Source organism: Lagenorhynchus albirostris, chromosome 13, assembly GCF_949774975.1.
Source record: "Lagenorhynchus albirostris chromosome 13, mLagAlb1.1, whole genome shotgun sequence".
In the NCBI taxonomy this organism is placed as follows: domain Eukaryota; kingdom Metazoa; phylum Chordata; class Mammalia; order Artiodactyla; family Delphinidae; genus Lagenorhynchus; species Lagenorhynchus albirostris.
In genome coordinates, this window is record NC_083107.1 from 37,659,122 (window position 1) to 37,675,443 (window position 16,322).

General features: G+C 35.8%; 1 protein-coding gene across 1 annotated transcript in view; it reads left to right on the forward strand.

Annotated features, from left to right (window-relative positions):
- Nucleotides 1-16,322, forward strand: part of USP34 (ubiquitin specific peptidase 34) — a 231,927-nt gene that overhangs the window by 114,351 nt on the left and 101,254 nt on the right. The window contains exons 19-23 of the mRNA XM_060169925.1: nt 2,730-2,819; nt 5,513-5,608; nt 11,441-11,523; nt 14,117-14,271; nt 15,399-15,512. Of these exons, the coding sequence (XP_060025908.1) occupies nt 2,730-2,819; nt 5,513-5,608; nt 11,441-11,523; nt 14,117-14,271; nt 15,399-15,512 (538 nt within the window). The remainder of the gene's footprint in view (nt 1-2,729; nt 2,820-5,512; nt 5,609-11,440; nt 11,524-14,116; nt 14,272-15,398; nt 15,513-16,322) is intronic.

A 16,322-nucleotide genomic window follows, 5' to 3' on the forward strand; every position in this document is an offset into this window, starting at 1 on the left:
ATGCCTGGCATCCTATTCTCTAATGTCAAGCATCATGTGCTTGCTTCTACATTACATTTTATAAAATGAAAACATGTTTATTGTAGAAAATTTGGAAAGTAAATTTAAACAGTCTAGACTCTTAACACCATTGACTGCAAAAGAGGTAATAAGATTTTCAGAAAATATACAACTGCTGCACACTATAAGACTTGCTTTAGTGAGATACGGTATCTCTAGTCTTTGTTTCTTTGTATTTTAAAAGTATTGTTGAAATTACACTAGGTAAACAATTTTGGAATTTGCTTTTGTGATTTTAGGTGAAATTTTTCTGTCCTTTGTGATATCTCATTGATTTTATGCTTTTAAAGTCAAATTAATATATATATATATATATTCATTCCAGTTTTTTATGTCTTAATTTTTAGGAAAAACTCTGCTAATGTTTCTGAAACTTTGACAAAGGAGTTTAGATAAATAATCTAAAATTGAAATTGATTTCCCCTGATCTATCTTGGTCTATCTTCCCAAGCACCACTTCTGTGCAGCTTGTTGAAAAATATTAAATAATATTTAAAAGTATACTAAAAATTTAAATGTTTTTGAATATTTAAAGAATATTTACTTTGCAGTTACTGGATATCAGGCATTTACTGTCTTCGTTGCTTCACTATATACTTATTATTATCATTGGCCACAGTGTGCAGCGTGTGGAACTTCTCCCACCAGGATCAAACCCGTGCCCCCTGAAGTGGAAGCACGGAGTGTTAACCACTGGACCACAGGGGAAGTCCACTATATACTCTTTAATCTATACTAATGTTGTTTTGATCCTTTGACATACTTCTAACATGCTGTTTCTTTTATCTTCCAGTAGTATTTTCTCTGTCCTTTTCCTTCATAACTGTAATATAGCATTTTACACTGTTGGTCTTCCTCCTTCCTTGAAAATCTTGCCTTTAAGTTGTTTGCTGGTTTGTTATTTAAGGAAATATATACTCAGCATGCACCATATGCAGGGATTTTTAGTGAATAAGACACTCTTCGCTCACATCAAGCACATTCTAGTGGTAGACATATTAAATAAAGGAATATTCATTACGTGATGATGACTGAAGGAAAATTGGGAAGGAGTCAAGAATAATAGAGATTCACAGAGCAATGGAAAGGTGATGTTTAATATAGAGTTGTCAGGGTCATCCATTCTGTTGACAGTTGAGGAGACCTTAATAAAGTGAGGGAAGGAGTCCTTCAGGTAGCTATTTAGGTAAAGCGCATTCCACGCAGAGGCAATAGAAAAGCCCTGAGGCGGGAATGTGCTCGTGTGTTTTGAAGGAATAGCAAAAAGGGAGATGGGGGGCCTTCCCTGGTGGCGCAGTGGTTGAGAGTCCGCTTGCCAATGCAAGGGACATGGGTTCGTGCTCTGGTCTGGGAAGATCCCACATGCCGCGGAGCGACTGGGCCCGTGAGCCATGGCCGCTGAGCCTGCGTGTCCGGAGCCTGTGCTCCGCAACGGGAAAGGCCACAACAGTGAGAGGCCCACATATCGCCAAAAAAAAAAAAAAAAAAAAGGAAGATGGGAAGGAAAATAGGTTAGACGGATAGAAGGAATGGGGACAGATCAGACAAGGCTTTGTAGTCAAATTTAAGTACTTTGGATTTTATTCAGAAACAAAGTTTTGTAGTTTCTCCTACTCAGCATTCGCCACTGTTTTCCTCCCACTCAGAAGTGTAGTCTTGTATTCGAATATACCTGGTACTCTTAAAAAGAGTAGGCATTTTTGAGGACTTATTTGTACTCCATACTTGTGGGTAGGGTGCCAGCTTTTTCTCTTTGTAAAAATTCTTTCATGAAGCAATATTGGCTCCTAAGCTTAAAAATAAAAGAAATTCAGTAACTTTATTAGAGTGTGTCCTGCTTCTTTCAAGGCTCATGCAGGCAACCTGCTTGCCTACTAGGACTTCTGGGATTTGCATGTCAATATGTTCCCTGTACCCCCTTTTCTTCTAGAAGATAGACATGCTCAGATCTTCTTGAGGTTTTAGAATGATTTCCTATTGCCTTTTGGCCCTTTTATACTTGAGGTATGTGGTGTGCTTCTATTATTAGCATGCTCATAACGCAGTGATTCTCAATTTAGATGGAGATGATATTAAGTGAGAATTAGGGAGAAAGTGATAATTTATATAGTTTGAAAAATGTTCTCTACATTTATTGTTTGTAGTCCACAAACCAGCAGTTGAGTATCACTTGTGAGCTTGTTAGAAATGCAATCCTGAACCTACCCCAGACCTACTGAATCAGAATTTGCATTTTTAAAAAATCCCCCCAGCTGGATCAAGTGCACACTAAACTTTGAGAAGCCCTGCTCTAGATAATTTACCCAAGCTGCTGCTTCCTGTTTTCCTTGATTAAATCCTCAGAAGCACCTATGACTCGTTAAAGAATACTGTCATTTAAAAAATTTATATTTAAATGCCCTTCACTTGCTTTTATACTCAGATATTTATATGGTGTATTTTACTTTAAAAGTCTTGGATTGGTTTTTTAAAACTTGGATTTCTTGCCCCAGTGTATAATAAGTTGATACTTAAGGAAAAAATTTTGTGTTTGCATAGAAATGTATGTGAAGTTCATTAACTCTTTTTGCATTTAAGATTTTAAATAGCTGAATTTCTGTTAAGATCTAGAATTGTTGATACTATTTAAAATTATTTTATTCTATAAATACCTGTTTTTGCTGTTTCAGATCAGTAGTAATTTCACTTCGTCTTCTTCCAAAACTGTTTGGTACTTTTCAGCAGTTCGGGAGCAGTTATGATACACATTGGATTACAATGTAAGTAAATAAAAGAAACGGAAGTATTCATTTTAAAGATTTTTTTCCCAGTCATAATTATCAAACAAGGTTTTGAGTAACTTACTAGCTTTTATTCTGCACCAGGAAAATTTGAATTTTGTGTAATTCAAATGTTTGCTTAGATTTCTGAGTGCTGTCTCTGCCACTTAGCCCCATGGAGATTATGTATATCTCTGTCACCAGGAAGTCTGACCTTTGTACTCATTGTAGTTTGAGAAAAATATTGTAGCAAATAATGCGTTAATTTTAAGATAAAGATTTTTAGTGTATCTGACCATGGCAGAGGACTCCTGAAGAAGATCCACACATTAAACACTCTAAGGTGCCTTTAATTTTTCCCATTACTAGGAGTTGGTTCTAGACATTACATCACCTTAGGGATAATTTTGACACCACCCTATTACTCCTTTACATATATAGAGAACTTATGATTAATGTTAAAGAATTCTTTCAAGGATAGTACTTTGATGTGATATTGATCTAATGTTTAAGAATATTCTAGAGAAAGTTGGCTATCACACGCACTTCATTAACCTCTAAGAATGTATTATTTGCTTTATTCAAAATAGACTTTTTGGAGAGATTTCAGAGACTTTAAATTTTAGGAAAAATTAGACCTGTTGAAGGATTTATTTGTGAGGTCAAGTAGGATGGAGTTTTATCTAATTCCTCCTCAAATCTAAGATTAGTTAGTAGGAATACTTGCTTTCAAACTGAATATGATTTTTAAAATTCTTAGAAGTCTGTACGATAGTTCTAAATAAGATGAAGTTAGTTCTTCTGAGTTATAGCCCTTGCTGGTTTTTTTTCTTTTAATAGGGGATCTGTTTAACCTGAACCTCTATTACTGCTTTTTAAATTTTTTTTGTTGTTGTTGTTTTTGCGGTACGCGGGCCTCTCACTGTCGCGGCCTCTCCCGTTGCGGAGCGCAGGCTCCGGACGCGCAGGCTCAGCGGCCACGGCTCACGGGCCCAGCCGCTCTGCGGCATGTGGGATCTTCCCAGACCAGGGCACGAACCCGTGTCCCCTGCATCGGCAGGTGGATTCTCAACCACTGCGCCACCAGGGAAGCCCTATTACTGTTTTTTAAGAATCATCTTAGAAAGTCTCTTTCTTTGGTTACTATTTCAGGGTGACCCTAGTGACAATTCTATTTGTGAGTGCAAGGAAGTTCTTTGAGATACTAAACAGAGGAGTAGAGGAAAGCATTTAGCATCCTTTAAGTACAAGAGTACCATGAGTTTTATTTCATTGACTCTCTTCCCATGGTTTTTAAATGGCTGAATTACAAAATTCAGAAGTATTAAAGTGATTCACTTGTAGCTTACCTGGGCAAGTTGGTATTATAGTCATGTGAGGAGGTTTGAATTAAGGAGTAACAAAAGATAACATTCTTATAGAAGTGCAAAGCTGCGAATATTCAGTTACTTATCAAGTATACCTGAACTTAAGTATATTGAGTTGAAACCCTTTTAGCTTGGTCCTTAAGTTAAATATAAATAAGCTCAGTTAATGCCAACATGAGACTGGTATCCTAAATCTTATCAAGTAGATCACTTAAAAGAACTGAGCTCTTATGATCAGTCGGCATCAATAACAACAAAAACTTCCACTTGGTGTGAACCTATTATGTGCAGTAACACTCAGCATTTGGTACATACTGTCTCTTAAACTCTTACGGCCCATATTTTAAAATTGGAAATTATCTCTGATCATCTTAGTAAATCTTCAGGTAACCAGCAAACAGACTGGCGAGTGATTGGCAATGCAAGAGTAACTTATTTGGAAAAGAAGGCTATAGCAAAAACATGATGTAAATTATATTTGAAGATTTGGAATTTCAGTACTTCTACATGTTAGTAGTTATATTGCTAATAATTATTGTGTGAGATAGATTGTTAGTTATGGACCCTGCTATCTCTAATTGTATTTATCACTATTTCTTTTTTCTTCTATTGTTTCTAGTTTACTTTAATATGTGAATATTTATTTGATTAAAATAAGTTATTTTAAAAAATAAGCAGTTATTGACAGTAGAAAAAAACAAACTGATTGGTTCATTTAGTTTATATTATATGTGTTCTGTATGCCACGCACTGTGCTAAATAATGACCAAGGTACACAGTCCATCCTTAACATGGACTGTATTGTACTGTTTTTTAATATTAACTCATATTAGTCATTTATAATTAGCATTCTGCCAGACATTTTATCCCCTTCACAGAGATTGAGTATTTTGAGATTAAAACACAGTGGTGGGCTTCCCTGGTGGCGCAGTGGTTGAGAGTCCGCCTGCCGATGCAGGGGACACGGGTTCTTGCCCCGGTCCTGGAAGATCCCACATGCTGCGGAGCGGCTAGGCCCGTAAGCCATGGCCGCTGAGCCTGTGCATCCGGAGCCTGTGCTCCGCAACGGGAGAGGCCGCAACAGTGAGAGGCCCGCCTACCGCAAAAAAACAAAAACAAAAACACGGTGGTGCTTTAACTTCATAAAAATTAAGGTGCACTGCTTTATATCTTTTCACAATTCAAATATAAACAGAACTTGTAAGTTTTCGATAATTGATAGATTTTGCTTTTGAAAATGTTTTACATAGAAGTTTTTTTCCTGTTCTAGAATAGATTTATTCTCTTACCCTGTGCCTCTAAAACTATTTCTTTCAATTGGTCCAGGTGGGCAGAAAAAGAACTGAACATGATGAAGCTTTTCTTTGATAATTTGGTATACTATATTCAAGCTGTAAGAGAAGGAAGACAAAAACATGCACTGTAAGTATACCTTAACTACGTAAGTTACATGTAAGTGTTGATTGTCTTTCCTGTGAAAGGTAATTTTCCAGTATTCCTACTGTTACTCCTTTTCTTTCATATAATAAATAAATGAACATTTTAGTTATGAAATTTTTAAGAGAAAGTTTCTTTTTTGTTTTTTTTTTGTTTTTTTCTTGTGGTACGCGGGGCTCCGGACGTGCAGGCTTAGCAGCCATGGCTCACGGGCCCAGCCGCTCTGTGGCATGTGGGATCTTCCCAGACCAGGGCAAGAACCCGTGTCCCCTGCATCGTCAGGCGGACTCTCAACCACTGTGCTACCAGGGAAGCCCGAAAGTTTCTTTTTTAAGTTGAATTCTATAAGGTTATTTTTATAATTCTTAACCTTAGGAAAATGTAGGTTATATAACTTTGGGGGTTGATTAATCTTCACTGTTGAGTTCTGTTCATAAGTCAGTGTTTTCAGGAATCAAAAGTAAATGTTTTTTTCAGAAATCACCAGTATCCTTGTATTAATGTATTAGGGCATTGATTCTAAAACTTATAAATATTTACTTCTGAACAAGTATATTTATCATAGAGTTAATTTAAAACATTTTCTTTTATTATTATAATTGAATACTAGTATTAGAAAGTTTAGGACGTGTGAAAACGTTAAGAATTGTGATGTTATAGCTGGTTAATATTTCATCATTAAAATATCTGGATATATTGAAGTGAGTTTGGATAAGAATTGGTAGAAGTTGGGGTGTTAGTGGTATAGCTGTGTTTAAAGCTTCTTATAGGGAGATGCCTGCCTAGAAGGAAGCTTGGAGAATTCAGAAAGTTTTTGTTTGTAAGTCAGTTGGTGGAAACTAATGGTCAAGTCTAGGAAACCAGCTAAGTGTCAGTATCAGCATGTCAGTAAATAAGAGAAGTAGGCACAGTATTTATTGAGAAAATATCCGCATAGAAAACTTTCATGTAGATCAGAATTGATCAGATTGTAGAAGTGTTCAGAAAAGCCATAGGCCTTTGGGCTTCCCTGGTGGCGCAGTGGTTGAGAGTCCGCCTGCCGATGCAGGGGACACGGGTTCGTGCCCCGGTCCTGGAGGATCCCACATGCCGCGGAGCGGCTGGGCCCGTGAGCCATGGCTGTTGAGCCTGCGCGTCCGGAGGCTGGGCTCCACAACGGGAGAGGCCACAGCAGTGAGAGGCCCGCGTCCCGCAAAAAAAAAAAAAAAAGCCATAGGCCTTTAAAGCATACTTATTCACCTCCAAAAATGAAATCATATTTTCCCCCGACAAATCAGTTCTTTCTCCAGATTACTCTACCCTTCAGTGTACCACCCTCCTCCTAGTCACCTAAAACTTAGAGACTTGGGGCTCTTTTCATATATTTTTATTTCCAAACATGAATAATGATGTTAGTGGTGATAAAAATAGCCAGTATTTGTTGATGCTTACTATGTGCCAGATACCTTTTAAGTATTATTAACTTCAAGATACACAACTTATTTGAAGTAGGAATTCTCATTTTAAAAATGAGAATGTATAAGCTATGAGGTAATAAATAATTTGCCCAAGGTCACAGTTATAAATTTTTATAAATTTATAGATTTTATAAGTAGTGGAGCTAGAATTTCTATAATTCATTTTATAAACACTCATTTTATTAATAGTCAAGCAGTCTGTTTTCTGTAATTCATATTCTTGAGTGCCACATTATACTGTCATTAATCTCTAGTTATCTTAAGGCTAAAGTATATCCCATGTTTTTTTTTCACAAGTTGACATTCCCACAAACACTGTTCCAGTTCTTTAACCAACATTTGGATCAGTTTTCTTCCCTCAGCCTACCCCATGCTTGTTAATTCCTTATCCTTATTAAATGAGGAAGGCATTAATGATATTGGTAGAAAGCACATGGGCTTGAGAATCATACAGACCTGCATTTAGGTTATGAATCTATTGTTTTGACCTTATTTCAGTTACTTACCACTCTAATAAATCCCCATTATTTACCTCATGAGTTTTTTCCTGTTTTTATTTTTTTTAATTAATTAATTTATTTATTTTTGGCTGCGTTGGGTCTTCGTTGTTGTGCGCAGGCTTTCTCTAGTTGCAGTGAATGGGGGCTACTCTTCCTTGCGGTGTGCAGGCTTCTCATTGCGGTGGCTTCTCTTGTTGCGGAGGACGGGCTCTAGGTGCATGGGCTTCATTAGTTTTGGCACGTGGGCTCAGTAGTTGTGGCTCATGGGCTCCAGAGTGCAGGCTCAGTAGTTGTGGCGCACGGGCTTAGTTGCTCCGGGGCATGTGGGATCTTCCCAGACCAGGGCTCGAACCCGTGTCCCCTGCATTGGCAGGTGGATTCTTAACCACTGAGCCACCAGGGAAGCCCCCCTCATGAGTTGTTTTTAAGAATTAAATGCAATAATTTAGTAAGCTGTATCTGGCACATAGTAGGTTATGTATAAATTGTAGTTACTTGGCTAAAACAAACTATGGTATAAAATAAACAAGAAACTTGCCTCCTACCCCCATTTAGATTGTCTACTGCATAAAAAATAAATTCTACTTTATTCAGTCTAGTATTCTGGGCTCTCAAAAATCTAAACTCAACAACTTTTCCTGTTTTATTGTTCAGTGATTTTTTTAGACATTCTATTCTTCACGCCTGTCAAATTATTTCTGATATGTTTCCTTAAATTTACTCTGTTCCACAGCTTGGCTTACAAAGTTACCTCTATACAAGATGCATTCTTTTTAAATCCTTTTAAAATTCTAAGTGTTCTTCAGAGTCTCTTCTTTAATTATTCTTCTTCAAGCAGTGATGAGGATTAAAGCCTTCTGATTCTGTATCTCCATACATTCTCTATAAAAACCTTAAGATCAACAAGGAACAGGAATAAAACCACACTGACCAGCATTATTAGGAGGCAGAATTCAAATTACATGTCAACAGAGAAATAAACACTTAAGTTGCAAAAAAGCTCCCACCAGAGTCACAGCCTGTGGGCTTGAAGAGCAGGGATGGGAACTTAAGAGAGGAGCATGGAAGACATAGATGAGTCATGCTCAAAAAGAGGAAGTCCAACATTCAGTGCCAAAAAATGTACACAGATCTGAGACTTGGTTGTTGACAGCATCGACAACAGGGAAGTTGCTCACTTTGTTAGTGAAGGCAGACAGGCAGAGCCTCACAGAAGCATTCCTTCTTTTTTTTTAATTTAAAGAAGCATTGTTTCTGTGGTGGAAAAAATGTGGTGCTCTTTGGAGATGAGTTTTATACTTTTCTAGGGTACACCAGAGTATCCTTCCAGTCCTCCAGTCAGCCTTGTTTCCTGATATTTTAGGAGAATAAAATCTTAAAACAGAGAGCTGTCCAGGCTATTTTGTTATAATTCCCTTGATTCTTCAGGCTAAAAACAGAGTTGTACATTTGCTGCTCTTTGTTAAAGCATACTGATTTCATGAGTTTGTGGCACATTACTTTGCATTCGTTCCGTGGCGATTATAATAGTAGGCAAGTTCTAAGATTTTCACGTAGGACAAAAAGATTCTTGTGGCATTAAAGATAACATTTCATTTCATAAATGGACGTGTTACATATTTCTTGAATCCAGTTGCCGCTAGAGAAAATTCTGTGTTAACATTGAGACTATCAAGTGAAAGATTTTTTTTTAAGGTGTCAGTTTGTCACTAAAGTTTCATGCCCGTGGGGAGATTATTTTTGTCCTATATTTTCTGTAATGTCAGGAGCCATGGACAAGCCCATGAGAGTTTATTAGTATTGATAACACTTTTGATTTGCATCCCAAGAAATTTCCTGGTTGGTGATTTCAGCAACCAATGGGATCCTGACAGAGCAGGAGGAGTCCTTTGAAGTGTGCAGCCAATGGTACTACTGTGGAAGCCGAAGAAGGGAGGACAAAGGGACTGGATCCATGCCTTCTAGGGTTATAGGTCCCTTACTCTGAGATGCAAGTATAGGGGAAGGAAGTATTCAGGAAATAAAGGCACTTTGTAAAGGACAAGAAGACATCATTCCCCTTTTATGTCTGTGACCAACGTTCCCGATACTCAGGGCATATGATATATGATAGATCTCATGTTTGAACCTGTACTCCAAGGTCTCTGCTACAAAAATCTCTGTCCTTTTAGTAAAAGGATGAAAACTATTAAGAGCAGGCCTTGAATTTAATCTGAATAGTGTTCTAGTTTGTGAGTTCCACCCCCCACCCCCCACCCCCAGTTCCCAGCCACCTTGCCGTAAGTACTTTCATCTTCATGAAGGGCACTGCAACAGTGACGAAGCAAAAGTTCATCTTTTCCAACGTTAACATGAGACAGTAAAGAGAAGCAAAGATATATCCAGCAAACTCAACCTTTAGGAAGCCTTAACTTAAAACTTCAATGACGAATCTAGTGTAATTTTTGAAACCAGCTAACTTTAGGAGGCTTTTAGAATTTTACACTTAACTTAAAGATGTTAAGAAATTGATTTAAGAGGCTCTATGACTCTCTGCAAGTTGAGATATAGATCATGGCCCAGACTGGCTGCTGCCTTTTGTTGGCAAGGTAATTTGGGCAGTTCCTCCACAGCCAGCCTTTTGATTTGTAACATAGAGATAAGAACTCATGATTGATTTAGTCTCATTGATTGGGTACTCAGGTGCTTGTGGGAACTAGAATATTGTGATACCACAGTCACAGTTCAATATGCAGTTCATGGAGTTGCTAAAGGAATCCTAAAATGCAAACCTGATCATTACTACCTTTTTTTCCCCAACACCCTTCAGTGACTTCCTTATGTTCCCAGAACAGTATCAAACTCCTCTGACATTCATGCTGGCCGTGATTTGGCCCCTGCTTACCTCTTTAGACCCATCTCCTACCCTTCTTCCACCACAGACCAACACTTGCTTCTTAAAATGCTGTTCCTATAAACTGAATTCCCAGAGAACCGTGTGAAATCACCTACTTAACAAGCTTTCAGAGCAACTCTTAAATTATCCATTGAACTTTGTACACATAAATTACAATTACTTAGATTTGAAATAACATTCAGAAATGCTCATTTTGTATCCACTGTTTTATGAATTAGACTTATGGAAATGATATTTTCTTAACATTTCTTGTTAAAGGAATATAGTATTATCCCTGGAGGGACAATGATAATGAAACATGCAATTTCTAGATAGAAATGTTTTTTATTAGCTATTCTAATTTATGTACATATTGCATAATTTTAAATTTATTTATTTATTTTATTTCTTTTTGGCTGTGTTGGGTCTTCGTTGCGGTGCGCAGGCTTCTAATTGCGGTGGCTTCTCTTGTTGCAGAGCCCAGGCTCTAAGCCCAAGGGCTTCAGTAGTTGTGGCTTGCGGGCTCTAAAGCACAGGCTCAGTAGTTGTGGTGCATGGGCTTAGTTGCCCCACGGCATGTGGGATCTTCCCGGACCGGGGATTGAACCTGTGTCCTCTGCGTTGGCAGGCGGATTCTTAACCACTGCGCCACCAGGGAAGCCCCATATTGCATAATTTTAAAATGACATTTCTTTTGTTCCACTGTTGAGTTCTTATCTACTTATCTAATTTGAAAGTATGTGTTCTAATAATTTGCAGATTTTTATAATATTAAATAACATAAATCTCACATGTAACATTTGGCTTTGTGGCCATTTTTTGTGTGTATAACCAAAGATATAATTAAAATATTTAATAATTATGAATGTTATTAAATGGAATTTTACTTATTTTGTATAATTTAAGATTAGGACCATTAAATCTTTAAAAATAATTAAGAAATAGGATCTCTCAGTTAATTATTTTAATGACTTTTTAAATACAGGTACAGCCATAGTGCTGAAGTTCAGGTGCGGCTTCAGTTCTTAACTTGCGTGTTTTCAACTCTGGGATCACCTGATCATTTCAGTAAGTTTTTAAATCAGTATTTTAGTCAGTTTTTAGATCTTCCTTGGCTCTTGAAATAGTCCAGTTAAATGTACTCATGCCTTTAGATTTCTGTGGTGATCACATTATTCTCAGTACTGAATGTCCTCTCGGTATGTATGGCAATGAGAACTCGCCACTGACACATTCTAGTTTCAGGCTCTGAAAGTGCCAGTTTCTTAATGAATAAATGACTCATTTCAGGAACAAAATATTTGGGATAGGAGAACGTATCATGTTAGAGTGACTGTATTTTTTATTACCTTTGGTTATAGAATATTCCTTTTACTCCGGTTGGAAACAGCCACTGTCTGCATATTATTATCAGGGCTGATCTTATCCAAAATTGGTTGGCTTCATAGGTGATAGAGACTTAGACACCCTAGTTTTATTTAGATGAATCTCAAACTCAATTTCATTAACAGTTAAATCTTATTAAAAAAAAAAAAAAACCAGGGACATTGGTCTGGTATATTCAGAGTGTGGACCATTTCCAAATCCACATGCTAGATATTCTCACAAGAAAGGAGGAAGCTTGATTTCTTTTGGCCAGAGCTCCTTTCCTCTTGCTAGACTGTGTTTTCTTTCACGCTCCACACACTTCTTTTACTGTGTGTCCCTGTCAACAAACCTCATTTGTTAGAAGGGCATTCTTTCTTTAGCTGTGGTTAATATAATCAAACTGATGAGTGTTTTGCTAGCCTGAGAGATGTCTTCATGACTCTTAAGTCCATATATGCTTGAGATATGCCATGCATTTATTTTATTGTTTGTCTATAATTTCTTCTTTAAGTCAAGCTGTTTGTAATGTCACTAACATTGTGATACCAATAGATATCAAAATGAAGACACCTGTTTTTGATAGGAAACTTCTGTTTCATATTACTATGTCATTTATTACACCCATTATGACTCATAATATACAAGAAACAAATAATATAAAATATTTTTAAAAATCTTATACATGAGAAGTCAAGCCAAAACAAATATTGTCAGCATAAATAATTTCACATGACCATTAAGTTTCATGTTTGTTGAGTATAGATTTTTATTGGAAAATGTTAATCACTCTTTTCAGTATTTGAGTAATGAATTATTTATTTTGCTGCTCCCATTCCAGTGAACACAGTATGTATTCATACACAGTATGTATGGGCTTTCAATAGCTACTGTACATATAGAATCATACTGAAAACTTCACTTATCCCGCATCATAATTGTACTTATCTAACTGGCACAGTTCCTTTCAGGTATAATATGGTTACTCCAAAGTTATATTTGATAAGTTAATACAGGTTTTTAATATACCAATAACTGTATTCCTTTAAAAACTTAAAACAGTAACGGCAGCTTATACATTGCCTATTAAGATTGTGAATTGGTGATTTAGCCATTTATGAATACACTTTGGTTTTGTTTACTATAATTAACCTGGATGCTTTTTTTTTTAAGATTCTTACCTGTTTTTACCTATCTTCACTTATCTCTCTTCTTAATTACTTAATGTGTTTAAGTTATAATATACACTAAAGGTTATTTCTGGTTTTTTTATGTTGGCTCCCAGGGGCACAAATTCTTAGAACAGGTATTCCATACATTAACTGTTTTTGTGAGAAACTGATTGGATACATTTTTCTGATTAAACTCTTTAGACTGATATTGCTACTAGGTCAATATTGGGTTGGCCCAAACGTTCTGTTCAGGTTTTTCCATAACATCTTATGGAATACTTTCTGAGGTGCTTTTCATATTCTGAATCTCATCTACTTTTTTTAGGGGATGGTGGTTCTTACGATTCTGTCATCTTTTCAGATGCCTTCTGATTCTGGGGAATAAGCCTAGGCTCTAGAATCCCTTATGATATACTTTAGAAATCCCATTACACTTTTATTCTACCCTTTTGGATTGTCTCACTTATCCATATTCAGACTTGTGATTGCCCTAATGCCTTCTCTTTGATTCTTAATAGTTCTTCTGATTCCTTCTGCCACACTCTGGAATTATCTAATACTTGGGTCAAAGTAGTATACAGATTTTGTCTCATTACATTGGCTTCTCAGCCAATTGTATCCCCTGATGTGTTGCTGTTCTGTTTTAGGCTGTCAGTTCGCTTTTGTTTTATTAATCATAAGGATCCCTTTTTTCATAGTTTTCAAAAATAATGCTTATTGGCATTTATTGTTTATCTCCTATGTGCATAGAATGAGCTTTGAACATGACATGGTATCCACTCTATTCTTAACCCTTAAACCTTAGAACTAACTGGACTTTGGGAATTCCCTTTAATCATGTTTGCTGTAATACAATGATATGTTCATATTTTAGGGAAAATGATTTCCAGAACAAATGACTCTTCTAGGATACTTACATAAGTCATGTTTTTTTAGATGATTTATATATGGAGTATATTTAACTACATTTGAAAGCATAAATTATATGAAATCTCTTATGAAATTTTATAGAATGATATGAAATATCTCCTTTATATTTCTATATATATTGGTGCTTCTAGTATATTTAATTAGGATGAAAATGTTGTATGTACCAGGATTTAAAATTTGTAATTTTTATCTAGGGTTAAGTTTGGAGCAAGTTGATATTTTATGGCATTGTTTAGTAGAAGATTCTGAGTGTTATGATGATGCACTCCATTGGTTTTTAAATCAAGTTCGAAGTAAAGATCAACATGCTATGGGAATGGAAACCTACAAACATCTTTTCCTGGAGAAGGTAATTTTATTCCTTGACTGTTTGTATTGTTTTTCTATATTTCCTTTTTCTTTCTTGAAATGTAAACTGTAATGTTCATTTTTTCCTGTTTGAAATACTTTTTAAAAAACTAGTCAAATATACTGCTTTTCAGCAGTCCTTATATAATTTTTGCCACTTAGATTTTGCTTTAATTTTGTCCTCTACAGTGTTTATATCTAAATGAATACTTAGTTTATGTTTACAAAAATGTTATGTTCCTTAGCTAAAGTACTTAAACTGACAGTAATTAGAGTAACTCTTGGTAAACACTAATAAGAAATGTGGGGGCTTTTGGTGTGTATTTTAAAAAATCATGAGTAACATTGTAGTTCAATTTTTCAGGGGTGGTGCCCACCCCACTAGTGTGAGAGCCGTATTCTGCAAGTCTTTCCCTAAATGGTATGGTTTTAGCCAGTCTTCCCACAGATATAAGCCAGTGTTCAGATTTGTAGATTTCTGGGAAGGCGTTTTTAGGAAGTGCTGTCATGGTACTAAAGATACTCCTCTATCCAATTTTTGTTTTTATTTATCAGGTGCCACAGTTGGTTCAGGTGATAATTTTCCATTTGAATTTTAAAACATTTATGATAAAGCAATAGACTTTATTATTCCTATGCTAATATTTGAGATTATAAAGGCTCTCTGGGAAGTCTCTGTGACAGAATTGAGTACATATGAATGAATTTTGGTAATGTAAACTAAATCACTTAATAGATCCAAGACAAAACTACAAATAGACCTTCAGTTATCTTAATTTCAAGCTCTAACTTATATACAAACTGTACATGTGGCTATACATATTATAAATGTGTGTAGTGTAGGTATACAATAAATAATAAAATTTTAAAATTTCCTTTGGTTCGGGTCGATGTACATCTCAAAAATTGAAACACGTATCAGGTTTCACTTACGTCATGAATAAAATTTTCATTGAATTATTATCTATTTCTAAATTGTCACTAAAAATCTCAGTTGATACATTTTTTTCTGCAATTTTTTTTAGTAAAACAAGGTTTATTAATTTAAATCTGTTACGTTAAATCCAGTAAAATGAAATCTGCTAACTTAATTATCATACTAAACCCTTAAAAATTTTTTTTTTTAAGATGCCCCAGCTAAAACCTGAAACAATTAGCATGACTGGCTTAAACCTGTTTCAGCATCTCTGTAACTTGGCTCGATTGGCTACCAGTGCCTATGATGGTGGTTCAAACTCTGAGGTATGGATTTAGGTTTGTCATTTTATTAGGTCAGCTTGTAGAATTTTTGTTGTTGTTGTTCCTCAAATTAGATTATTGAATTATATAGTCTACCAAGCACTGAATTTACTAACTATGCAGACTTTTATTCTAAGGTTTTAAAAAGTTTTATCTTTTGGTTTTAAAAAGTTTTATAAAGCAAAGTTGATAATTTTGCATTACTAAAGATAACCTCAGTTGTACATAATGAAAACTTGGGATACAAACTTCAAGCTATGAAATAAGTAAGTCACGAAGATGTAATGTACACACAGGGAATATAATCAATAATACTATAACAACTTTGTATGGTGCTGGATGGTAATTGATCTTATTGCAGTGATCATTTAATAATGTATAAAAATATTGAATCACTGTGCTGTACACCTGAAACTAATGTAATATTATATGTTAACTATAACTCAATTAACATGACTTATTATACATTCCTTGATTAGTAAAGAAGAAAGGTTGATTTGTCTAAAATCTGTTTTTCATGCCATTTGTTGTGGCCAGGCTTTTCGTTGCTCTTGGGCAACTCCAGAGTTCCTATTGGTAACTTCTGTTCTGGAATGGAGTCCACCTAAATCATTTCTGACCATGAGGCATGATGATCAATTCATTAACTGAACACTGTCACAAATTGCTAGTCTTATCTCTGTTTCCGAGTTCCATTTGCCTAGTTGGGTGGCTGCAAGATTTTGTTGAATGCATTATTCCTAAACTCACCTAACACAGATTGTTATTTGAAAGTCTTCCTTATTGGACATTTGTTTATTAATGATAGCTTTG